Consider the following 27,861-nt stretch of genomic DNA (forward strand, 5'->3'; position numbering starts at 1 on the left):
AAATTTGTTTGGAAGGGGAGGAAGCTGAGAATAAGAATGATGTACCTTCAAGATGCAAAGGAGAGAGGCGGGCTTGCCATGCCAAATCTCAGGTTGTATTACAAAGCAGCATGCTTGATTTGGATAAAAGATTGGCTTACTCTAAAAAATGAAGATCTTCTGAACCTGGAAAGTGTGAACCTGAGATTTGGCTGCCACGTCCATTTGTTTTATGATAAGATTAAAGTAAATCAAGACTTTAACAATCACTTTGCAGGGTACTCCTTAATGAGAGTGTGGAAGACATATAAAAGGTTGATCTGTATTAGAATTCCCCTCTGGGTATCTATACATAAGGCTTTCTTTAAATATAATCCAAAAAAGGACGCAAACTGGCTTACCTACAAGGCTCTAACCCATCTAGAGGGCACAAGCAATAAGATAAGAACTTGTCAGTGTATAATAATTCTAATAATGTTTGCCGGAAATGTGAGAAAGAGCAGGGCTCACTGTACCATATGTGGTGGACATGTGAGAAAGCAAAGCAATTTTGGAAATTGATATTTATTTATTTTTTGAGATTAACAAAGTTATATCTATATCTCTAAAGCTCTCACCTGAAATCTTCTTATTGAATATAGTAGAGCAATCTTTGGGGGAAAAGCATGGTAAAATATTATTTTATATGTTGTCAGCCGCAAGAATAGTATACGCCCAAAGGTGGAAATAAAAAGAAATACCTTCCAAAGAAGATTGGATATTCAAATTAATGGACATGATGGAACTAGACAAACTATCAAGAGGAATTAGGAACGAACCGTCGAATCTGGAATAACTTAATAGTATATCTCCGGAAATGTTGGGGAAATAAAGCAGCACTGGGGACAGATATAGATTAATTGGCGTTATTGTGGTTTATCCAAAAAGTCATAACAGTTGTGAACCAGAAATAAGAGAAGAGATACAAACTCCAGCGATGTTTAGTTTAGTTTATTTAAGGCGATTTTGTATTATTTATCTGACTTAGATGAGGTCTGACGGATTGAGTAACAGGCGTACTGAGATTAGTATAGGTTGAACAACAAATATGCATTAACTAACAGGTGTTTGAAAGTATATGAGATAGATATAAGAGCTAGTTTGATAGTTTGGAAGTAACAAATGGAGAATGTCAGAAATTTGTTTTTGTTACTGTTTTTATTGTTTGTGATATTGTCGTGTATTTTATGTGATGTGTGTTATTTGGAGTGACTGAGAAATGTTTTTTATTCATGTGTTTTAAAACTAATAAGCATTATCATTTAAAAAAAAAGATAATGACCACCAAGAAACTACATACATTCAACCTAGTCAACGAGGAAATCGAAATTGTCAGAGAATTCCCGTACCTTGGATCAAGTATCGATCAGAACAGAAGCTGATGTCAAGAAATCAAAAGAAGACTAGGGTCTGTTACAGACAGCCAAAATAAAGTTGCTTTGAGTCACAGTGGAGGTATGGTGTTTCAATGATGCATGTGTCCTAAGAGTCCAGAAGTTGCACCAAAGCCATGCTCCAGCCCTAAGGACTGGAGCGTGGCTTTGGTGTGGCTTCTGGACTCTTAGGACACATGCATCATTGAAATACCATACCTCCACTGTGACTCGAAGCAGCTTTATTTTGGCAGTCTGTAACAGGCCTAGGAATAGGAAATGGAGGCACCTTTGAAACTAACTGAAAGAAAGAAGTTGGCAGTATGAGCTTTCCTAGACATAAGTCTCCTTCCTCAGATGCATCTGAGAGTATGCATGAGAGATCTTGTAGCCCGTTTGAGACTAACTAAAGAAAGACGTTGGCAGCATGAGCTTTTGTAGACTTCGGTCTACTTCCTCCGATATTTTTAGGAATGGGAAGAGCAGCCATGAAAGAGCTGGAAAAGATACTAAACTGGAAAGATATACAACTGAGTACTAAAGTTAGAATTGTACATGCCATTACATTCTGCATCACTACATACAGATGCGAGAGCTGAATGGTGAAGGAGGAGAACAAGAAGAAAATCAGTTCATTTGAGATGTGGTGCTGAGGATACCGTGGACAGCCAAGAAGACAGAAATGGGTCCTTGAACAGATCAAGCCTGAAATCTCCTTGGAAGCCAAGATGATAAAGTTGAGGTTATCGTACTTCAGCCACATCATGAGAAGGCATGGCTCACTGGAAAAGACAATAATGCTAGGAAAGGTGAAGAGAAGTGTAAAAAGAGAGGAAAACTGCATGCTGGAAGGATGGACTCCATTAAGGAGGTCATGGGTATGAATTTACAGGACCTAAACAGTGCAATGGAGGACAGGGTTTTTTGGAGATGTCTCATCCACAGGGCTGCCATGAGTTGGGATCAACTCGAAGGCGGTTAACAACAACTTAGGGATCTTGTAGTACCTTTGAGACTAACTGAGTGAAAGAAGTTGTAGCATAAGCTTTTGCAGACTTGATATAGTCTATGCAAGCTTACTCTACAACTTCTTTTGCTCAATCAGTCAGTCACAAAGGTGCTACAAGATCTATTTGCCTACTAATACTGCAGTCTAACATAGCTAGGTCTCTGACATCTACGTGTGTGTGTGTGTGTGTGTGTGTGTGTTTCTTGCCTTCTCTTCTTTCCCTAAACTTGATTTTGCCATTTTATGTAACAGAAACCATTTTACTACCCCATTGTAGTTAATGGGACTTGAACATCTGCAGATTTTGGTATTCATGTCAGGTCCTGGAACCAAATACCAATGGATACCAAAGGTCCACTGTAAGACAAGCCAGGAAAAGAAATGGACAACTATGTGGCAATGTAAAGAAGAGGTTGCAATCGTGAACCAAAGGGATAAGAAAGTAGAAGAAGAATAGTGCAGAAGGAGGCAGGAGCAGATCATGACCAGGGTGACCAGATGGTCTCCTCTTCCAGGACATGTCTTACATTTCAGCATTCTGCCCAGGAGGAATTCCCAAATGTCCTCCATTTTGAGCATGACTAAGAAGCATGGATTTCCATCTATATGAGTGCCTTTATTGGGTCATGTCCTACACTTTTTTAAATGCCCTCCATTTTGTGGTGCCTTATCCTCCTTTGCAGTTAGGATATCTGGTCACCCTGACCAGGATAACATTCAGAGAACCAGTGTATTGTGGTTGGAACATTGGACTGTGATTGGGAAACTCAGGCTCAAGCTCCCAGGGAGCAATTAAACTAACTCATGGGTCTGGAAGCACACTCTCTCTTAACCTGACCAACCTTATAAGCTGGTTGTTGTAAGGATACATTGGAAAGTAAGGGAACTATGTATGCAGCCTTTTCAGAAAAGTGGAAAGAAAGGTCACTAAATAATAAATAGGGACTTCCATGCATCACTCACCTCCATGACCTCCTTTCGGATGTTGACAATGCGGAACCAGTGCAGAAGCTGCGGGAAACCCTCCAGCTTGGCATTGCGTTCCTGCAGGGCCACCTTCCGTTTACAAGAGAGCTGACGGCTGAAATATTTCACCAGCTTGCTCTAGAGAGAAAAAGAGAAAAGGTATGTTCATACATTACATACAACACAGGGAGAGTCCAAATATAGCAATAGGAAGTACATGTCTATACTGCTTATCAGTGAACTAAGCACTCCCTATGCGGTTTACAATGTGTAAGCTAATTGCTCCCAACAAGCTGGGTAGTCATTTTAGTGAACTACGGAAGGATGGAAGACTGAGTCAATCTTGGAGCCTTGCCTGGGTTCGCACTCACAACCTTGTGGCTGCACTATAGGCATTTAACCATTGCGCCACCAGGGGCTCCCTATACCCACCTTGAGTCCCAGGATTGACAAAGGGCAAGACAGAGATGAATAAATAATAGTAATAAAATAATAATACACAGATTGTTGATCTGTACACTCGTTCACAAGAAACATTCACCATATGTACACCATGTAGGATTGCTGATACTTACACCTGTACTGTTATACCTCATATAATGTCATCCATATGTGTTCTTAGAGGACTTTCTGGCCAGAACACAGTCGCTATCTCCACTAAAATATACCATTTGAATCAATAAAGAGCCAGGGTGGGGTAGTGGTTTGAGTATTGGATTATGACTCTGGAGGCCAGGGTTCGATTTCCAGCTCGGTCATGAAACCCACTTGGGCAAGTCATACTCTCTCAGCCTCAGGGGAGGCAATGACAAACCTCCTCTGAACAAACCTTGCCAAGACAACCCCATGGCCTTAGAGTTGCCCTAAGTCAGAAATGACTTGAAGGCACACTAGCAGCAGCAACGTCAACTTACCAAGTGTTGATTTACGAAGTTACCATTGATTCAATAGGTCTACTTAAGTTGGGACTAGCAAATGGACTGAGACATGTGGGTGCTTTGATTCTTGAAATCAGGAATTTTGCTGAAAAAAATATGTCCTATACAGCCTGCAAAACATGGCTTACTATTTCTACCTAAACCTTTATATATAAACATGTTTTGAACCAAGAGAAATGCTAATGGTTACGTTCAAGCAGTATTGGTTTCCAGGAATCATTTGGACTGCTTGCACCAAGCACTTTAGACTGGAGTTCTGGTGCTATCTGTGGCATTGTATCTTTAAATGTACCAATATTGAAACCACTTGGGTTTGAAATAAATGGCCTGAGAAGCACCAAACCTATCACAGGGTTAGAAGTTTGAAAGGGTCTTCCTTTCAGATACTTAAGGCTACAGCACTCAGAAATCTTCAGCCAACATGCCCTATGAAGAGCGACTTAGGAAGCTGGGGATGTTTTGCCTGAAGAAGAGATGCTTAAGAGGTGATATGATAGCCCTGTTTAAGTATTTGAAGGGATGTCATGTTGAGGATGGAGCCAGCTTGTTTTCTGCTGCTCCAGAGGCTAGGACCCAGAGCAATGGATACAAACTACAGGAAAAGAGATTCCACATAAATATTAGGAAGAACTTCCTGACAGTAAAGGTTGTTCAATGGTGGAAGACACTGCCTAAGAGAGTGTTGGAGTCTCTGCAGGTTTTTAAACAGAGACTGTAAAAGAAGCTACAAACTGCTGGGGGTGCTTTGATTGTGAGTTCCTGCATGGCGGGGGGGTTGGACTGGATGGCCCTTGAGGTCCCTTTGATTTCTATGGTTCTATGAACATAGTTGGGAGTGGGTTAGTCTAGTACCACACAATATACATCTAGTACCGTACTTGTGATTTGCTGAGGCAGAAAAGTCCAATTGTTGGCCAGGCCCTTTCAGACTATGCAGTTATACCAGTATGATTCTCCTCACTTGCTGGAAGGAGCAGGTTAGATATGTCATCCTCAACACTCTAGTCACTAGTGCCACAGAACTCCATCTCTTGCGATGGCTGACTGGCTTTTAAGGTGGGTTTCAGGGGTCACATCAGGAGATGGAGCATAGCTATGATCTCAGCCTCTGGTTTAGATCCAGGCTTACTAGCTTATCCATTTATTATTTTTTGTGCTACCTTTCTCCTGGGTTAGGACTGAAGGCAGCTCACAAAAGAATATGTTAAAAAACAGCAACAACAACACCATTTTAAAACACAAGTAAAATCGTCACATTAAAATGACATTTGAAAAACACATATAAAATCATTTAAAAGCATTCAAAAGGAAACAAAAATAAAGCACCCTGCCCTCCCATAAGAAGCCTCCCTGCCAGCAATTACTTACTAAAAGCCTGCTTAAACAGAAAATTCTTTGCTTGCTGACAGGAGAGCAAAGAGTGGGCTTAGTCACAGTGCAGACCCACTGAGATCAACAGGACCTGTTAGGCATGACTAACTTAAATCACATTATTTTTAGTGTGTCTGCTCTGACCATGATGGTGATGGTGGTGATGAGGAGGGTGTTTATTTATATACTACCTTTGCACCCAAAACCAGGATTAAAGAAAATTTACAAATTAAAATACAATACAGAGTGGGCCCTTGGTATCCACTGGGGTATCCAGTGGATACCAAAATCCGTGGATGCTCAAGTCCCATTAAATATATTTGTGTAGTAGACTGGTGCTCCTTATATAAAATGGCAAAATCAAGGTTTGCATTTTGGAATTTATATTTTTCCCATATTTTCAAACCATGGATGGTTGAATCCGTGGATAAAGAATCCATGGAGAGCCAATTGTCATTAAAAACATACGACGGGTGAATCTGATTGTCTGGATCCAACCCATTTGGCACTTACAGAACCACTGCTAGCATACAGCCTATGCATCTTGACCCATTCACAGACAGAAGAGCATCTTCACACTGTGTCATACCGGAGGCTCCCACTAATCTAAGGGGTTACGGATCAGAGCACTATCAGAAAGTGGGATCAGTTCAAAAGTGGAACCCAAGCTTTTTAAGCTTAAAAATGCATTTTGGCTGCCATGGGCTCACTATGCAGATTGAAGAAGCACGGCCCACTGTCTCAGAAGGACCATGGACTGAATGCAGGTGGGGTGAAAGGTGCCAAGCAGCACTCACTTTGGCCTGTTACAGAGACTCACTTTGGACTGCTCACATGTCTGCATGTGCACTGCTTGCAAAGTGACCTAAGAGGGAAAATCTGTGCTAAGCAACCATAGTTGGCTTGGCGCCTTTTCTTAGCCTTTCCCTCTCATCTTACTTTGCAAGCAACACAAGCATGCAAGCAGTCCAAAGCAAGCCACTATAGGAAGAACTGGTGCAAGCCTGCTCTTTCCATGCTTGCACACTACACAGACAAGTTCCATTAATTCATGAAGGAGTCCACTCTTTCCATAGGCAAGCCTTGGGGCCATGTGTATGCCTGCAGGCAAGCTGTATTGGGCCTCATAGGCAAGTAAAGCTGGTGAAAGAGTGGACTGCTCCTCGAATTAATGGAACATGTCTGTAGTTTGCACGCGTCAAAAGAGTGAGGCGTCAAAAGAGCGAGGTGTTGAAAAAACAAGGCATCAAAAAGCAGGGCCTTCCTATATAGAACGCACAGTGTTGCAGCACTGACTGGTCACCTGTTGTCTCTGTTCGAGTACAGCTCACTATTCCTAACACAAGGTGGCACTGCAGAATGAAGTCAAAATTTACATTTTCACACCTTTATCATATTAATTTTCCAGAAGGGGATTGTTCTTGTTAGTCTGCCGCAGCAGAAACAAAAACAAAACACGCACACACTGCAGCTTACTTGCTGTTCACCACTATGATCTTTGGAATAGCGGTATATAAATAAAAAAAAACAAAACAAAAAACAAACTGTAAGACCAAAAGATTATCAGCAGCACAAACAGCGTTAAAATTAATTCTGCGTTAGAATTAACATATTGAGGGGGGGGGGAGTTCTTTTCCATAGTAGGCAGATGAATATGGGTCCTGTCCTGCTTCAGTACAGAAAATCCCTAGACATTTTAGGCTTATACTTGAAAGCACAACCTGATTGCTTAGGCAAGTCACATGCTCTCAGCCTCAGAGGATGGCAATGGCACCCAACACACACACAACTCACACACACATAAAGTTCAAACACCCAGAAGGAATGAACCAAGTGAAGCCTCCCTCCCCATCTGAGGTCAAAACTTACATTTATATCAGGATCAATTGACAAAAACCTGCAAAGTATAAACCTCTATACTGGGTTTGGGCAACTGTGGCAATTCAAGAGGCTAGTTATCTGCCCCTTCGATCCTCTGAGATTTGCCCCCCCCCAAAAAAAAACCCCTGAAAAATGGGTATAGTGCAAAGGGTCCTTGTAAACTCTTTAAAATTCTCCTTTGTTAAAGCTAGAAAAAGAGCCAGGTGAGGAGGGGTCAAGGGCTTTGGGATGAACTTGGCCCCCCTCTCCTCTGTATTTAACCAGGGGAACTATATGCTCTCATAATGAGGAAGCATGATTCATTACAAAAGGCAATCATGCCATGAAAGGCAGAGGATATTAGAAAGAAAGAAAGCGAGGTCTGACATATGAATTGGAAGGATCTAAGGAGAGCAGTGGAGGACAAGGGATCTTGGAGATGTCTCATCCGCAGGGCTGCCATGAGTCGGGTGGACTTGAGGGCAGTTAATAACAACCACAACAAAAACAACAGGACTTGAATGAAAGTTTCTCATAGGGTTTTTAAAGCCCAGGGCCTGGCCTCTCTTCTCCAGTCCTCAAGGCAAGACAGAGGAATCTCAGGGTGAGAGTGATGCCTTGAAAAGTGTGTGTATATTTCTCTCATTCGTCAGACATGGAAGCCGTACAGACAGTCCAAAATAAAGCTGCTTCAGGTCACTTTGGAGGTATGCTGTTTAAATGATGCGTGCATCCTAAGAGTCCAGAAGCCGCACCAAAGCCACACTCCAGTCCTAAGGAGTGGAGGGCAGCTTTGGCGCAGCTTCTTGCCTCTTAGGATGCGTGTGTCATTTAAACAGCATACCTCCAAAGTGACCCAAACAGCTTTATTTTGGCCTGTCTGTACAGGCACACAGTGGTTTTATCTGAATGGCACACTGTGTACAAATGTGGTTGATATAGGCATTGGCCAAATGATTCTGATATAAATTTATGTTTTGACCTCAGATGGGGAGGGAGGCTTCACTTGGTTGTGCGCGTTGTGTGTGTGTTGTGTCCAAAACACACTGCAGAAAACATCCAGTTTGAGACCACTTTCACTCCGTGGCTCAGTGCTAGGAAGTCCTGGGAATTCTAGTTCATTGTGGCCCCAGAGCTCTCTGACAGAGAAGGCTCAGTGTCTCACAAAATTCCCAGAATTCCCTAGCACTGAGCCAGGGCAGTTGAAGTGGTCTCAAATGGGATTATTTCTGAAGTTGATTTTGGACCCTAGTCTCTAGAGTCATAGTCCAATGCTCAAATCGCTACCCCACGCTGGCTCTCGGGGACAGATTACAACTCCCAGAACCCCCAGAACTGACAGCAGAAGGATACTGGGAGTTGCAGTCCTAACAGTTCCTTTGCCAAGTCAACTCTGCAGCTTGTGAAGGGGACTGGTCCCAGGCAAGTCGGTTGCTGAGCTCTCGGGGCCACGTTGTGAGAAATTCCCAGAAGCCAGGCGAGCGAGGATGGAGAGAAACCTGGTCTCCAGGGAGAAGGATGACAGCTGCACCTCTTTCCCAGCGCCTAGTGTCAGCTAATTGACAGAGCCTCACTGACGTCAACCAGGCTGGAAAATGCTCCCCTGCCTTGCCCTGCTGGGAGATTAAGATCTTACCAAAACAAAAGGGAGGCGGGGTGGGTTGAAAACCTGGCTGGAAAAAAAGAAAAGAAAAAGAAAACACAGACAAGATGTTGCCAAGATAAACCACAGGAGAAGGACAGAGAGGACCCCCAGGAGAGGCCTCCTCTCCCCTGCAAACGAAAGATTCACTCAGAGCCTTCAAGAGGAGGTGGAGAAACCCAATCCACCTTGGACAGCGCCTCTTGGCCAGGCTGCGAGCCACCTCTGAAAGTTTAATGAGTGCATATTTTCAACATTAGTCCAGAGAGACGGATGAGAACAACAGTTGATCCCCGGGAAGGAGGCTGGCCTGAGCCATCGGCCTCTGGAAAAGACAACCAATTGTGCAGACCTCATGGCATTGAAAGAATGGCAATGTGTAGGGTTGCCATATTCCACTCCTTCATAGCCGGACATCTAATTTGTACATTGTGCACATTATTCTAAGCATGCATATTACTAATTTGCATTCAGATTGTGCAAAGTCAACACAATCCTTGCACTTTTCTTACCATTATGTTTCAACCTCAGGACCAGGACCAAACTAAGAGCTCCTTTTTATCCTTCTTCCCCCGAGCCCAGCTGGAGTGAAGAGAGGAAGGCTTCCAAGCGGCCCCAGAAAGTAAAGGGACTTCCTTCACTCTCTCAAGGCTGTTTGGAAGCAAAGTTCCACCAAGCTACCTAGCCCCAGATTCAAGCCCCCGACACATTCACCACACGACACAAGGCCGTCTCCGCTTGTCTCCTTTCCTTTCCTGTCTTCTCGGCCTGTTGGGGAAACAGAGCAAGGAATGGAAGAAGAAGGTGGCAATGCTATGCCTATGCAGTAACAATGGATGATGCTCCCATCAGTGCCAGTCTTTTTGCACACTTTCCTGCTTCATCACCACTGCCACATTTTAACCTACCCATTGACCTGTTACAAAGGAGAAATTCAGGATTTATTGCTTCAACTGACATTTTTAGTTCCTCCAAGCTGGGAATTCCCAGGTTTTCCAGGACAAATGGCGACCCTACCCGTGCTGTGTGGCTGGACTGCAACTCCCATCAGACCCGATCAACAGAGCTGTTTGGTGTGGAACTTTGGGAGTTACTGTCCTACCACATCTGAAGGGTCATGGGTTGCTCACCGATCTGGTTAAGATGGAAGGAGCAAAAAAAAAAGAAAAACATGAAGCTCCATACCTTGATCGGCAGCAGCTCTCCAGAATTGCAGACAAGAGTTAGCTCGATGCTACCTGGAAATGTTGGGAATTGAATCTAGGATCTTCCAACTGCAAAGCAGGGAGCTACAGTTTCCCCCAAGACAGCAGTGAGCAACTGCAGCCAATTTCCATCTCCAGATTTGCTGTTTCTTAACCCAAAATGTATCATTCCAGAAGTGGAAGTGACCAGACATTCACTTTTCTCTGCACCCCATACTCAAGCAAGGTCCAATATGTTATATTTTTGGCCAAGGATTGGGTGAGATCCCAGTAGGGTCTGTGGGCCACAAAAACTGGTGAAGGTGTAATATTGCCCAACCCTGTCCTAGGAAGGTGGCATGTACTGAATCAAGCCAGTAGCTCATCTAGTTCAGTACTGTCTACATTAACTGGCAGTAGCTTTCTAGAGTTTCAAATAAAAGTCTTTTCCAAGCTACCTGAAGATGCCAGGGATTGAACTTGGCACCTTTTGCATGCAAAGTACAGGTGGAGAGCTCCACCTATTGGTATCTGTGTCAGCGTGTCCGTTCCAAAATTTGCATCCACTGGGCATTTTTTAAAAAGAGCGTGAAAATGGCACTACCTCGGAATGTATTTTTCCTCAGAGGACACACATGTGCATTTTTATTTTCCTGTCTATGTGTGCACACTTTTGCATAGTGGGCCCTTACTATTTGCTAAGGGTTATTGCTTGTTAAATTGCAATCTTAATGTAACTTAGTTATATCTTTCTTTTTACTAGGGAAAGAGGATTATGGTGGGCCATCCACATTCACTGGAGTTAGGGGCGCAGAACCCACATGAAAGTGGAAAAACCACAAATAATAATAATAATAATAATAATAAATTAACCTGAGATAACACCTCCCTAGGAATCTTTAGGTCTTCCAATATCTGCCAGAGGCTGACCACAGATAGAATCATACTGGAGGGCCTACAAATGCTTAAAGAAGTATTTTCTCTAGGAATTTCTAGGTCCTCCAGTGCAATTTTATAGTCAGCTGCCAGCAGAATTGCACAAATCTGCAAACAGTGAAATCTTCAGAAGTCAAAGCCATAAATATGGAGGGCCAACTGCAATTGCAAATATGTTGTTGGTGCAATTATTTGTTGTTGCAACTAGTAACTAGTTACAAATATATTGTTATTTATAACTAGATACTTCTAGCCAAAGGATGTGGGAATGACAGGTGAAGTGGGGGGAAATGCTAATCACAGTTTTAACTTCTGCTAGTTACTCTGAGGGGTTGTAAAACCCAGATGGCTGGTCTGTAACCTTTTCTAATAAATAAGTGGAAAGAAATAAACAGAGGTGTGTGGGGAGTGAAAATTCCCAAATGAACACCAAGGGCTCTTGAAAAATGCACCTTCAGTTTTTGCTGCAGCTCCGGTTGCAACAGGCTGCTGTCCCAGGTTCTGATATTAAAGCAGTGGCCATCTCTACTGTTCCACCTAAGAGCTCTAATGTGCTGGAGACAAATGGCAAGGCAAATTTATCTGCTTTCCCCCTTTCTCTCCATTCTGCTGTACATATATGCTCAGAAAGAGCTTCTAGAGGCAGCTGCTGTCTTGTTGTTGTTGCTGTTGTTATTTCTATCCCACCTTTTCCCCAGATTTGGACTCAAAGCAGCATACAATTTTCACTGTTAAAAACCCACAAAATACAAGGGGCTCTTGGTATCCATCGGGGTTTGGTTCCAGGGTCTCCCTGGATACCAAAATCCATGGATGCTCAACTCCCATTAAATACAATGGCATAGTCTTATATAAAAGGGCAAAAAGCAAGGTTTACTCTTTGAAATTTTTATATTTTTAACAATATTTTCAGGCCCTGGATGCTTGGATCTGTGGATGAGGAAGCCGTGGATAAGGAGGGCTGACCATGCACAAGTTAAAACACAATTAAACAATCAGAATAAAATAAAATAAAATTGTGTTAAAACATAGGCAGGCACACACAGCTGCAGTAAAGTCAGGAGGCTAGAATCCCGTTATTTCCCAGCTCAAGTTATTTCATTGTTTAGTGCAGATATGCTGGAGCAACCCAACACCCAAAATATGTGTTTCTCCAGCCCTCCTTCACCATCCTCCCAATGCCAATGTTGCTTTAAAACGCTTCCACCTAGGCAGAGGCAAAGGGGGGGGGGGCATTAAAAGGCTTCATAAAAAAGGAACTTCTTTGTTAGAGGCTTTCTTAACTGAGGCATACTTATATGGAGGCAGACAACCAGGCCATCCTTTGGTATGGCCTACTCTATGTGGACATGCAGCAGCTCAATTTGGCTTCAGTCGATCCTTCCCATCCTTACCTAGAAAAGCTGGGAACTGAAGCTAGGGCCATCTGCATGCAAAAGAGGTGCTCTGCAACTAAGCTATAGCCCCTCCCAAACCAAGTTAGAGGCCAAGAGGCATTTCCCCCTCCATTTGCAAGGCAGATTTTCAGTGCAACGTATGTAGCTTTGCAACATTTGCATTTCTCCCCATAGGACGGAGAAGCAAATCGTGTGTGTTAACTTTTGTCTAGGGATGGAGGGGGCGGAATCTATCTGTTTTGCTTCCTCCACTGCTTACATTTCTTCACATGTTAATTTGTTCTTTTTGTACACCATTTTGGGGAGAAAGGTGGTATATTAATAATAATAATAGTGGCAAAATCTTGTCACACTTTTGAGACTAACTGAAAGAAAGAAGTTGGCAGCATGAATTCTGAGGAAGTAGACTGAAGTCTAGGAAAGCTAATGCTGCCAACTTCTTTCTTTCAGTTAGTCTCAAAAGTGTGACAAGATCTCTCTACATACTGATTCTACAGACTAACACGGCTATGTAACTGAATAATAAGTTGTTCAAAGAATTGCGCTACAAAATTTGGAGAAGTATGAAAACCAGCAGGTAACTGCATTCCGGTTCAAGTATTAGTTTCTGAAATGCAAATTAATTCAGTTTGTCTTAAAATATGAAGCTAAACCATTAATAACATCTGCCCTATCAGGTAGGCTTAGCAGGGACTTGATTCAGGATCTCCCATATCCCAGTTCATAATCCAATCCATCACAAGACACAGACTCTCTGGGACAAGCACACTGAGAATTAATAGGTTTTCCTGGCTCAGTCGAAGACCACTACATCACCCTGAACGCCCTGAACTCATCTGCCTATGGAAGCTAAACAGGGCTGGGTTTGTACTTGGATGGGAAACTACCAGAGAAAACCAGGGATTCTGTCTGAAAGCTCAGAGAGCACCTGCCCAACAGAGATGGCAATACTGAGCTGGATGGGCCAATGGTCTGACCTAGTATGAAGTAGCTTCCTACAGTGGGCCCTTGGTATTCACTGTGGTTTGGTCCCAAGACCCCTGTGGATACAATGGGGTATCCATAGTCATGGGGTAATGGGATTTTCTTGGCAAGAGTTGTTCAGAGGAGGTTTGCCAGAACCTTCCTCTGAGGCTGAGAGGGTGAGACTTCCCCAAAGTGGTTTTTCACAGTCAAACCGGGATTCAAACTCTGCTCTCCAAAGTCACAGCCCAACGCTCAAACCAGTACACCACTGGACTGCAACTCCCAGCATTCCTAGCAAGGGCAGCCGGAGGAACGTGCAGTCCAGCATTCAAAGGACCAATTGGTTTCCTTTCAAAACCAGCTATTAACTACATGCTTGGCGGGGTGTATATGGGGGGGGGGGGCTCCTATTACAGGTTCCCTGACACCTTCTTAGGGATTTCTAGCATCAATTAGTAGCTTGCAAAAAGATCAAATATCCTCACTCCATGGTGTCATGCCTCCCGCAAGGATTCTTCATCAGATGAGAAACAAGTATCATCTTGGTGGCAGCAAAGGGAGAAGATCCAGCATCCACCCTGGGAAGGGAGCTGGAGGGGGTCAGAGTAGAAGAAACCTCAGAGCCCCCCACTCCCATCCCAGGAGAGGTGCTGACAAAAGATACTAGCTATGACCGTCTGTCCCCAAAACACTGCCTGGTTACAAGTACTTCTTGAGAATTTCTCAACGATTGAGAAAAACTTGACGGATAAATTCGGGCAAGCTGCGTGAGGCCGACAGACATTGCCTTTTATAAGTTTAAATTAAATTTTGCCATGCTTGTACGTCATCCTGAGATGCCCTGCTCTAACGGGGATAGAAATATTTTACTATAGAAATAAAATAGATAAGCCATGCGGTTACTCTGATTGGTACTTGAGACAAGATCCTTTTCTGGCTCTTAAGTTCTCCTCTATCTCTCCTCAAAACCAATTCCCTGCATTCTTTCTGGCCTGAACCACTTTATAACCTCATTTATTGCTGAACCCCTTGAAATTCCAGCCCTGAATGATTACTTGGTACTTGACCTCGGGTTGCTGCCGGCAACCTCCGCTCTTCAGTTTGCTGGCCTTCAGTACATCTGGCTTGGTAATTGCTTGGCTTTCTTAGAACTCTTGCTTGCTCTCATTTTGACTCCATCTGGCAGAGTTTGGTAGTGACCAAGGATGAACTAATGTCAGGTCAGGACAAATTGTTTCCAATCCCATTACTAGCGGTACACAGCAGGAGAACCAGGACTGAGTGAACCTCAGTAGCGGCACTGCAGTCTTAGCTCCAACATGGAACACCTCTATCACAACTGCCATACCCCCCCCCCCCTTTAATGGAAATGTGTCATTGCCCCATCTCAAAAATATGCTGTGGCTTCAGATAAATTTCCAGCATTTTTTAAGCTCAATGTTAACTATACAGTCGGCCCTCGACATTATTATTCTTTATTCTTTATTTATATAGTGCTGTACATTTGCACAGCGCTGTACATAAAAACAATAAATATACAAGAGTAAACCTGGCTAAGGCGTACAATCTAAGAAATAATAGGATAATACATATAAAATACATAGCAATACACTTGTGGCTTTGACTTCTGCAGATTTGATTAGTCACGGATTTGATGGATATGTTCTCTCTAGGAATCTCTACTTCCTCAAGCATGACTCTATGGTCAACATCAGGCAGATGTCTTGCTGGAGGACCTAGAGCTTTTCAGACAGAATACTTCTCTAGGCAGTTGTAGGCCCTCCACGGCAATTCTATGGTCAACCTTTTGCAGACGTTGACCATAGAGTTGTGCTGGAGGTCCAAGAGATTCCTAGAGAGGTGTTCTCTCAAGTTAAAAAATTGTGCTTTTGTTATTTGAGGTTTTCCCACTTTGAAGGGGGTCCTGCACTCATGCAACTATACCCTGAGGACTTCCCCAGGGGTCCAGATGGCCTTCATGGCATTTGCTCATTGGCCCTGCAGCAAAATGGGCTGCTCAAGGATGTGGGTTTGTGGTTCCGTATCTTGGCTCAGTCATAAATCAGAATAGAGACCTCAGTGAAGAAATCAGAAGAGGACTTGGAAGGGCAGGTGTGAAGGAACTAGGCAAGATCCTGAAAGTGTAAAGATATATCATTGAACACCAAAGTTAGGATTGTCCACGCCACTGTATTTCCCATTTCTATGTATGGTTGTGAAAGCTGGACAATGAAGGAAGTGGATAGGAAGAAAACCAACTCTTTCTGAAATGTGGTGCTGGAGAAGAGTTCTACAGATACCACAGGCAGCTAAAAAGGCAAATCAATGGCAAACCAAGCCTGAACCCTCCCTAGAAGGCAAGATAACTCAACTGAGACTGTCATACTTTGTCCATATCATGAGAAGACATGACTCCCTAGAAAACAAACAACAAGAAGGAAGTAGGAAAAGAGAAAGACTACCTTCCAAATGGATAGACTCAGTCAAGGAAGCCACAGTAGGCCTGCAAGACCTGAGCAGGGCTGTTGATCATAATCTGACTTGGAGGTCTCTCATTCATAGAGTTGCCATAAGTTGAAGTCAACTTGACAGCAGTTAACAACCACCATCCCTGGCTAAAGAACTAATCTGGATACCTAATACTGACTCTGATGCTATTAACCAGGGACTTATAAAATCAGAGCGGCATCCCTCACAAATGCATCTTCTCCTAGCCTAGAAAGTCAAGTACCTTCCACTCCATCTCCCTGGTGAATGGGTTTAGGGCCACACTAGGCAGGAAGCCACAGCAAGGGCAAACGCATGCCTCCATGCCTAGAAAGTTGGTCCTTTAATATATCAGTCTTGAGGAGATGGTGAGCTTGGGAGAAGTAGATGATAGGGGAGTGAAAGGGCCAAAATCTGTGGTATCTCCCTGGAAGTAGCATTACGTCATGAGGACTTCCAGCACCAGATCTGGGGTGAGTTCAACATTTCCCCCCACTATAGACACCTGATCTACCTCACATGGTTGTGGTTGTTGTTATGAAGGGCAAAGACAAAGCCATGCACTCCACTATGTGCTCACTGGATGAAAAAATGGATATAAATGCAGCTAAGAAATATATGTGTAGACATATTAGAGTAACAGAACAAAAGTATTTAGGATCTCCGTAAGTCAGAAATGATTTGAAGGCACACAACAACAATGAAGGAATTAATAGAAATTCACACTCTTTAGAATTCTAAAGATCTCACCAAACTATAAGTCCCAGTATAGGAGAGAGCAATGTCAGTTAAAATATGTGTGTCTTATACAGCTATGTAATGCAGCTACACTCACATCCCCTGTGTCCACCTTCAGCATTTATTTGAGCAAGTTACTCCCTTGGAGCTTTCCATGGTACTGCAACTTACCTGGCTTCACAAGTTCCTGCAATGATCACATTGGGTCCATCTACGCTGTAGAAATGATGCAGTTTGACATTACTTTAAGTTCTGTAGCTACATCCTATGGAATCCTGGGATTTGTAGTTTTACAATGACTTTAGCCTGTCTGTCAAAAGGTTCTGGTGCCTCACAAAACTACAAAATCCCAGGATTCTGTAGGATGGCACCATGGCAATTAAAGTGGTCGCAAATTGCATTATTTCTACAGTGTAAATGCACCTATCATCTCTATATTCCCTTCCTGTTAGGTGGCCCATGGCAAAACAAATTTCTAAAATGAGATCATGGAGCCCTGCTTAGACAGGAATGCTTTCCTACTCTGAGCAGCTTCAGCGCAACCCAGAAGTGGGAACTTTGCAGGCTCCCATAACATACATGCAACATTTTTGCAGGGCTCCATGTGTTCCCTCTATTTCTGATGTTCAGGCCTGAGTGCCCATGCTTTTATGTAGTCCAAACAATACTGTATGCACAAAAAAGGCCAGGAGAAGTACGTAAAAAATGTTAGGAGTAACTAAAAGGGGGTTAAATGTAAACACATACCCATAAGGAATGAATGACCCACTGACTGACTAGCAAAGAGGACAGAACATTGGAAATGAATGGAAATGGAAATGAAACTGTAAGACCAGGCTGACTGACTAGAACAGTGAACAGAAGCATCCCATGCTGCAACATTTTGTTGCAGGTCCCACTTACACCAGACCAGGAGTAGGGAGTAAGGAGTCTCCAGTTCCCATTATTCCTAATCTTCTACAATGCTGATGGTAGTTCCCCAACCCTATAACAGTCTGTCTCTGTGACAAAGTAGAGCAGTTGATACCACAGAGGCCAGAATCAGGAACCAAACCGACTTTAAAAGATTGGAGAGTTGGGCAAAGCTGGCAATATGAATTTCAGTAAGGTACTGCATTTGAGAAGGGACTATGAACATGAAATGCACAAATATGGGACTGGAGGCACCTGGCTTGACAGCAGTACATGTGAAAAAGAACTGGGAATTTTAGTTGTTGTTGTTATGTGCCTTCAAGTCATTTCCAACCCTAAGGTGAACCCATCATGAGGTTTTCTCAGCAAGATTTGTTCAGAGGTGGTTTGCCATTGCCTTTCCTTGAGGTTGAGAACATGTGACTTGCTCAAGTCAATGCTCCCTGGCTCAGTGCTAGGGAATCCTGGGAATTGTAGTTTGTCGTGGCCCATGTCTCACAAAACTACAGTTCCCAAAATTCCCTAGCATTGAGCCAGGGCAATTAAAGCAGTCTCAAACTGGATTATTTCTGAGGGGGGTGTTGGACCCATGGCAAGCTGGGTGTAGCTGAGGTAGATGCTGCTACCTGGCTGGCTACTACAGACAGACCTAATATCAAGAAATAGGTGTTGGAGGGAGTGCTAGGGTTGTTGCCCAAGAAGAATGGGGGCAGCAGCCCAAAAAACTTTGGGGACCACTATCCTAGAAGAACTACCGCAATGCATTTCTCATAAGCCTGCCTTTGAAGATGCTTTGAAAAGTTCAATTGGTGTGAAATGAAGCTCTCCCAATGCAAATGGAAAAGATGTCAGAAAGCCTGAACGCGTATTGTCATGTTTTGTGCAGGTTGCATTGACTACTGAAACATTTCCAGGTCCGGTTGAAAGAATTTGTTTCAGGCTTTCAAGGTCTAAATGGCTTGGGAATCACATTACTGTCAAACCCACCTTTACCTGCGTGGTCCTCTTTGTGTGTGCACTAGTAAAATAAGTTAGATTGTCAAACAGAAGAACAGAGACCTTCTTAGTGGTGGCTTCACGGTTCTAAAGCTCTTTGAAATGTGATTTACACTTGGCCTCTTCAGTACAGGTCTTTAAGGAGGCCTTGAAAACATCTCTTCCCTAAAGTCTTTATGAATGATTTAGGTGAGTCACAGCAGTCTCCTTTTAGTAACTGTACACCTGACTGATTCATTTCTCTATAGCATTCTTTGGAGGGCTTGCCCTTAAAAACATAGAAATACTCTGAATTGAACTCAATTGAGTAATAGCTTTAGCTACATTTTGACCACACACACACACACACACAGCTCCAGAACTCAGAAAATGTACCTTTGGGACTACAACGTCCTGAATTCCCAAGACAACATCTAGAAATGCAAATTATTGGAGCCTGTCAGTGGCCATACTGGTTGAAGATTCTGGGAACCGTTGTCAAAACATGGACTTTTCCAAGCTCCCCGTGGCTCCATATGGCTGGCCATTGCCCCATAAATTTGTGTGCTTTTTACATAAGAATTGCCTGCACGAATCCCAGAAGGGAAATGTTACAAAATGATTAGCCGTGAAAGCGGGACACAAATTTGTGTCAACAATTTCCATGCACCCGTAACTTCTTAGAGGCCCTCTTGCAAGGCTGGATTTATGGCTTTCCTTGACAAAGCCAATGACACCATTTTTTCCTTCTTCTTTCCAAAAGTCAAGGCTGTTTTGTCCATCAATTTAACCCCTCAATACTAGGTTGGCCTTGGTAAAAAATTTTGCATGGTGGCCTTTAAAAGTCTCTGGCCCACCAAGATTTGGTGACTTCTCTTGCTGGGATAGGCACCTTGCTGCCCTCCAGATGTTCTGGACTACAACTCCCATAATGCCTTACTAATGGCTACTGACAACCACTGTCTTAGGACAGGGCCAGCTGCCTGATCAGAATATATATATTATTAGTTTACACTTATATTCCACTTGTATTTATGTTTCTAAATGAAACATTACACCATATACACTAGTCTTTAGTATGATCCAATCTCTTCACAAGGAGACACATCCAGAAACTCTTGGTCTCAGCTTTTAAATAATATAACAAGACATAAGAGAGCAGTGTGGTGTAATGGTTAGAGTGTTGGACTAGGACTCCAGGAGACCAAGGTTTGAATCCTCACTCAGCCATGGAAACCAAGCGTGTGTCCTTGGGCAAGCCTCAATGGAAGGCAAACACCCTTGAAACAAATCTTGCCCAGAAAATCCCAGGGTCGCTTCAGGGTTTCCATAAGTCAGAAATGACTTGAAGGCACACAACAATAACAACCAGACGTAAACATGTGTAGTTCCAGGGAGAAAATGTGCAGCTCCAAGATGTATAACATTTGTGCAGTTCAAAAACGCATGTCAGACAAAAGTTGTATTTCTGCTGGCAAGTTCTCAGTGCTGAAGATTTTCTCCCACTCTGTGTAGGCTCTGAAACATCATGAAATATGACTCCAAGCAACAACGCATGTGGGTGCCCACAAGTGAAATGCATCAGTGTGATGCCATGCGGTGCATGTTACATATACACATGCAAACTGCATTCCACTGTGTACTTCCAAATGTACCTTTTAAAATGTCTGGCACCTTGCCCCTCTTACAGCTGAGGAAAGTGGGTGCGTATAATAATATTGTCCTTCTTTCTCACGTTTATCACTGAATGTGTGCTTGAAGTATCATTCCTAATTTAAAAAGGGGCCTTGGCCAATGAACCCCAGCTGACAATGACCCAAATAAGATACAGAATGCTGTGCTATTTTAACAGCATCTCTTCTAGATTTGGACAGGACCAAAAGTCCAACCTGTTGCCATTGAAGGAGTCCATAGCTAAACCATCCCTGAACAGGCATGTAATTCTTCACCAGCTTTCTTCTCAAAGGAAGCAGTGAGTAATCTGAGCTCCCCCCCCCCCCCCCCCCACTAGGAGAAAGCCTTCCAAACCTGTGCAGTTTTTGAAGGCTGTCTGCAAGTCAGGCTTTATGTAGCACAAAATGCACAGAGGGTATTTTTGCTCAGAGAAAAAGCATTTTCTATGCAAGAAAGAACGTTTCCACACAGAGAATAATTCTTTGCCATGGAATAATATTTTCTGCACAGAAAACAATTTTCCAGCACAGAAAAACCTTTTTTTCTGCACAAAACAACAATATCTGTAATTTTACACAGAGGAGGTCCCAAACTTAAAGAATTTCATCATTCCAGGTTTCTTCTCATCAGGGTTCATTGATAAGAAACATATTTTTTTTGACCAATTTTCAATTATTCCTCCCATTCTTATCCACTTTAATAACCTATCAGCACCATTGCTGTCGTCACTGTCATCCTTGTTGTTCTTTTTAATTGTTGCTATTACACTTCCACATGGTCAAAAAAGAGGAAATGCATCGTCAAAAGAAAAGACAAAAGAAGACACAAACTTTCATCCTCTCAACTCTGAAAGGAGTCTCAGAAACCTCAACTGCAAGTGCAAAGCAGCAGCAAGCTGACTGCACTGAGAATATGGGGAGTTTGGTTCACACATGCATTTCTTCACATGTCGCAGAGACAATCTGTTTCTTTCAAAGCTAGATTTGACGGAGTGATTCCCAAACTTTGGTCTTCCAGGTGTTTGGGACTTCAATTCCCAGAAGCCCCAGCCAATTGGCCAACAGTCAGGGAGCTGAAGTCCAAAACATCCGGAGATCACTCAGAGCAGATTTGGGCTAAACCTGCCAGCCAACATCTGATACAAAGAAGAGCTTTTTAAAAGAAAAATGTAAGACTTACTTTTGCTGTGCCTGGCTTCTGGATATCAGTTGTTGGTCAGCAAACCATGTGGGAATGCTTGTCTTCATGTCCTAGCTTTCAGCATTCTAGGAGCAAACTGATTAGTGACCGCTAGAACTCAGGAAACTGTCACATCTCAGGGTCAGACCACCGGACCACTTGAACCTGGTGACGTGGTACCATTCACCACTTTGGATCACTCCTTTCACATTTGCACTACAGAGCCACAAGCTACCCTTGATTCATTACCTGGGAGAGTGACTTTTAGGGACAAAATCTCCCAGAATCCATCTAGCCATCCAGCCAGCCAGCCAGCATGGCAAACAGCTGGGATGCTGGGAGCTGTTATCTATAAAAGTCACTCTCCCAGGTTCTGGGCTCTTTTCTTCTGGAACCATCAATCTGACAGTAGTGGCTCTCTTGCATGGCTTTCTCCCACCACATCCTACCTGATCCTTTCAACGAGAAATTCCAGGATTTCTTTTGGGCCTTTCTCCCTCAAAGCGTGAAAAGCTCTTTACAGGTAATCAGTTACAGTTATAACCCAAAGAGTTCCCATTGGTTAATTACCATTATCGTTTCAATTTTTAAAGTCATTCTTTCCTTGCCAATTATCAAAAGGAATGAAGGGAGATACTTTTAGGCTGCATCCGCACTGCCTAAATAATTCAGTTTGACACGACTTATCAACAAACGACAGTTCCCAGTTCCCAGAATCCCACAGCATTGATCCCATGGCACAAAATCCACCTTAGTGAGGCCACAACCCCACTGCAACTTCAAAAGTACTACATGTTGCAGTTACACTGCAAAAGGAGTGAAGCTACATTGTTTTGCAATTGTAATGCCGTGTACGTATGCCTTCGTAATTGCAAAACAACATCAATAACAGGCATTTCTCATTTATTTATTAATGCTTAGACCAAAGGCCATCCGCATACAAAGTGATAAAAAACAATATCAATCACAAGTAACTTGTTGTTGGTAACTAGCTGCTTTCATATACTGATCCTCAAGCAAACTGGCCCTGAATATGGAAGCTGAAGTCCAACACAACTGATAACCAGAAAATTCATAATCCACGCTAATGTCAGAATAAACCCATCTGCATATAAGTCCTCTAAAGGATAGAACCATTTACTTAAGTAATAAGATTAACACGTAGCACAGAAAAAAATGAGCAAGATGAATGACCAAAACAGGATTTGGCCCAAGCAGTATTTCAATGGAATGAATGCTGCATCTGAAAAGTTTTGATTCACAAAAGGAACACAGAAAGACAGAACACAGAAAACACAGAAAGACCAGGTCAGATTATTTGTCCATTTAGCCCCTATAGTTTCCTCTGTCCAACACTGTTCCTCCAGAGAGTGGCAGAGACAGTGGTGTTTCTCATCCCAGTTACCTGGTCCTTTTAAACTGGAGATGCCAGGGATGAAATCTAGGCCCTTCTGAATGCAAAGAATGCACTCTGCCACTGAACTATAGGGTCTCCATGGTCTTCAAATTCAGTAGATCTGTAAAGTAAAGGCTCTTTTTTGTCTGAAAGGCATTACCATTGGGCCCAAACAGACAGGCCAAAATAAAGCTGCTTCGGGTCACTTTGGAGGTATGTTGTTTAAATGATGCATGCGTTCTAAGAGGTTTGAAGCCACACCTAAGGACTGGAGTGCAGCTTTGGCATAGTTTCTGGCCTCTTAAGATGCCTGTCATTTAAACAGCATACTCCAAAGGGACCCAAAGCAGCTTTATTTTGGCCTGTCTCTTTGGGCTCATTGATTTCCAAAAGAACACTTTCCCGAGCTGAACTACGGAGCCTTCCTCAACCTGAGCACCTAGAACTTTGATTTGCCCCAGCTAGCACAGTTATTGTTTCCACAGAAGGATGGGGGACGTAGTCGAAAACATCACAATGAGGACACCACAATGGAGAATAATGCCAGGTGGACACAAACAGAACTCATGTCAAGGGCATGCATGTTTCTCTCAAGTTTCAAGCGTGTAAATCATTTGGGGTGCTTCTCAAGTTTTCCACTTGGAACGAAGAGATTTTGGTGTTGGCACATCTGCACACATCCCAACTGAGAGCTACTTAGGTCAACCTGCACCACCCAACTCCAGATCTCAGTTGTCTCATGTTATCAACTCAATAGCATTTCACTGCAATTTATAGCATGTCTCCCGGGTTGAAGAGCCACTTCACCTATGACAAATGTGCAGGCATCCACTACTGGGGGTGTAATAGCGCAGGTGAACATTTAACATGTGGCTGCAACAAATAATAACTTTTTGAAGTCCTGTATTCAGCAGACAAGAACGAACTGCAGGAAATTCCCTGTCAAAGAAATACACACTTGGCAAACTTATTTTTGGTGCTGTGTAGAGTACAATATAATAAGAACCAGCATGGTGAAGTGGTTTGAGCATTGGACAACTTGGGAGATCAGGGTTTGATTCCCCAGTCGAACATAAAAACTCACTGGATAACGTTAGGCAAGTCCCACTCTCTCAGCCTCAGAGGATGGCAATGGCAAACCCCCCTCCTCTGAAGTAACTTGCCAAGAAAATCCTACGATAGGTTTGTCTTAGAGTCAGCATTAGTCAAAAATTATTTGGAGGTACACAACAACAGCGTCATCAACAACAAAGTATAATATGGCTCCCATGCAAAAATGTGTTTTTCTGATCCCAGTGCCCATTATCCTTTTTGTATCTGGTGATACCAGAGATCATCAGACTTACAAAGCATGTAATGTAGTACTGAGCAAGGGACCCACAGATGGAGCAGCATCCTTGTCAAAGCCGAATAAAGCAGAGATATGTCAATGCTCAACTAGGAGAATGCCTGGGAACCCTGTATGTCCCATTTAAAGTTTTGTAGTAGATGAAAGTTGAGGACGAAGGTGTAAGAAGCTATAGGCGGGTGGCGTAGTGGAACCAGGACCTGCAGGGTCAGCACACCAGGACATCTTCACTTGTAGAGACAATTACACCATCAGTCTCCCACTTTTACCTCTGAGCTGAGCTACACTTCTCACTATAGCTGGGGCATGGATTTTCCTGGCAACGATACATTGTTGCAAGCAAATCTTGTAGTAATGCACGGTACTTAGGTGGACCTGGTCTTGAGAAAGCGATTAAGATCCATAAGCTTTTCCAAAGACCTGCCGCTGGTGGAGATGAAAACTGGTTCCTTGACTTGGACCAATGCAGCTGCCTGTACTTTTGGGTTCTCTTTTGGGACTGTGGCTACAGAGGATTGTCACAATGTGCTCCCCACATTACAGTGCACCACTACACACAAGTATTTCTTTAAGCTACAGTGCTGCTTCTTTGCTTCGTCCTATAGCATCTCAAGCAAGGGATGTACTGTATACCTTAAGCCTGTTAGAATAGAACATATATTCAGGCCAGAGTAGTGCGGTGGCAGACATGGAGAACGAGGATGAATGTAGTTTCCCCTGGCCATTGGAACCTGGATAGACCAGCCAACAAATCAAGCACTGTGCTTCCCATAGCAGTCCAATAAATTGGTGTCCCCTACTATTTCTCACAGGATCTAGTATTAAGGGATCAATTGTGCCTTAACCTGAAAGATTCATTAAGTTATCATACCCCATTAGCTGCTTTTATGAAAGCTTTCTAAAGCAGCAGTCCAGGCCAACCAAAGGTATTTTGAAGCCTGAGGCAAAGGATGAGAAGACATCCCTGTCCATTCCATGTACAGAAGCAGACTAACCTGGCTATTCAATCTTCCTTCAATCCTTCCAGAGTCTTGCACCAGACCTATAGGTTGCAGATCAGTTTAGGGGATGCAGAACAGGCTATGCAGCACAGACAGATCTATCGTTCAAGGGAAGGAAATGGTTTGAGGGCTCAGGTGGAACCAATGGGAGGCTGTTACTGCTGACCCACAACATCAGCTACCTGAGGCAGTTGCTGCACTCTGCCTCATAGTAGAGCTGAATCCAGTCGTCACCAAATTGAACTTCACTTTTGTACTTCAGTTGACATAAATGCATGACAAATGTTTGCCAGACTGTAAACAGATCACTAAGCACTCAGAACATGCTAGAGAACAAACAAAGAGTAAAGTACAGAGGGCCTTGGCATCTGCTGAGGTTTGGTCCCAGCCTCCCCCTGTGGATAGCAAAATCTGTGGATCCTCAAGTCCCATTTTATACAATGGCAAAATCAAGGTTTGCTTTTTGCAATTTATATATTTTTGGAATATTTGCAAGCCGTGAATAGTTAAATCCATGGCTAAAGAATCCATGGATCTGGAGGCACGTGCCTCTTCTGACCCTTCTGACCATTGACTCTCCCCCCCCCCCCAGAACCTCCTCTGAGGTCAACCCACCTCTGAGTGGACGCTTACATCTTCAAAGGTGAGGAATCTGTGGCCCTCCAGATGTTCGGTTGCAACTCCCATCAGTCCTAACCATCACTGTCAATTACACGGGAATTTGGGGCTCTGGACCAACAACACCTGGAAGGCTATGGGTTAGCCACCCCTCCTTTAGGAATGGAATGCGTTTTGTGAGGTGTGGAATCTCACCAGTACAAGCCCTGGTGTCAGGAGAAGCTGCAGTTGGCAGAATTAACCTTTCTCTGCAGCTCTTTCAGATACAAGGCCTACTCGACTCCAGATGGTTTGCAAAAGCAGGACGTACACTAGGAGCAGCTCTGTCATTTGAGATCAGCATCACCGGGGTTGTGCCAAGGGCCCAGCCTTTATGGAGTCTCACACTTCGCACTCACACCCAAACTCACTCACTCACACATATATGCAGCTTCATCATACTGCACCTTCTCCTCCTCTTTCTCTTTGCCACTACACCTGCCCTATATGAGCTTGCAAATAATGCTGCTACGCCTGCCCTATATGCCGCTATATCTGCCCTGTATGAATTTGTAAATAATGCCACTATGCTTGACCTATATGAGTTTGTAAATAATGCTACTACACCTGCCCTACATGAGCTTGCAAAGAATTCAAATGTTAGTGGAAGAGCCCTGGTGACTCAAGCCAAGACCTGCGTAGTCTAACATCTATCTAGTCCCACATCTTATTCTCACAACCAGATGTCTCTGGGAAGCTCACAAGGAGGACGTGGGTGCAACAACACCTCCCACTCATGTTACCCCATGACTGGCACACAGAAGGGTATTGCCTCTAGTGCTGGAGATGATATTTAGCCAGCATGACTAGTAGCCATTGATTATCCTCCATGAATTGATCCTTTTAAAGGAAGGAGCTACTTTGCCCCATGGAGAGGGGGGCTGAGCTCCACCAAGACTATACTGGGGGCTGATCCACTCCCTCAAAGGATCTGGCACAATTTGACCACCAAGACTCCTATGCAGTCGAACCTTCTTATGTATTTAGGGATCAGAAATATTGTGGCAGCAATTGTCCCAGAGCCCTCCCCATAATAACAAGAGGCTGCCTGCAATCTATCCTGTGCACACTTACTGGGGACTAAGAGACACTTGACAACACACAGAGGGCACTTCTGGGGACATACTGGGCTTTTTCAGAGTCGTTGTGTTTAAGGAGGTTTCAAGGAGAATGGATGGGAGAAGCGACTTGCCCTCTTATTGCAAGTAGGCAACTTCCAGGGCCCCTGCATGCCAATCCCAAGCAGGAGGAGATGGCATCCCTGCCACCCATCCAAACTAGAAGGACACTTTTGGGCAGGTCCTGGTATGGGGACTTTGCTTTGGGTTTCCGGCCTCCCATTATGACTTGATGCAAACTTTGCAAATCCTAGCAAAAAGAACTGGGGCAGAGGGAGATAGAGAAGCAAAGACTTCCAGACAAAGCTTTGGCACAAAAGAAGACACAATTGCCTGCTTGAAGCTTTGGACTGCCCATACCCATCTGCCTGACTCTTGGCCCTCAGGGCTGGGACTGAGATGCCACCAGGAATGGGGCAGAGGCTGGGGAAGGGGAAGAAGGGGGAGGAAGGGGCCGTGGGATGCCTCCCTGGGATCCAAACATGGCATGGGCCCTCAATGCCTGTGGCACACATGTGTGCCTGGTTCCTCCTTGCCCCCCTGCCAGGCCTCAGCTAAGCACAAACATCCCCACTCCCACGGGCAAGGGCTCCCCACAGGGTTGGCATGATGGCGCGCAATTTGGAGCCTTTCCATCTTCTCTCTGGTACCTTCCACTCTCTTTTTTCTCCGCCTCCCTCCTTAAAAAAGAATATGAGCTTAAGGAGGCCAAGAGT

At 43.7% G+C, this 27,861-nt stretch overlaps 1 protein-coding gene across 1 annotated transcript in view; it reads right to left on the minus strand.

Annotated features, from left to right (window-relative positions):
• Positions 1-27,861, minus strand: part of LOC149281166 (kinase suppressor of Ras 2-like) — a 168,605-nt gene that overhangs the window by 128,002 nt on the left and 12,742 nt on the right. The window contains exon 3 of the mRNA XM_089499589.1: positions 3,364-3,504. Coding sequence (XP_089355715.1) covers positions 3,364-3,504 — 141 coding nt within the window. The remainder of the gene's footprint in view (positions 1-3,363; positions 3,505-27,861) is intronic.

Source organism: Sceloporus occidentalis, unplaced genomic scaffold, assembly GCF_023333645.1.
Source record: "Sceloporus occidentalis isolate IW3139 unplaced genomic scaffold, rSceOcc1.0.p SCAF_138, whole genome shotgun sequence".
NCBI classification, from domain to species: Eukaryota; Metazoa; Chordata; class Lepidosauria; order Squamata; family Phrynosomatidae; genus Sceloporus; species Sceloporus occidentalis.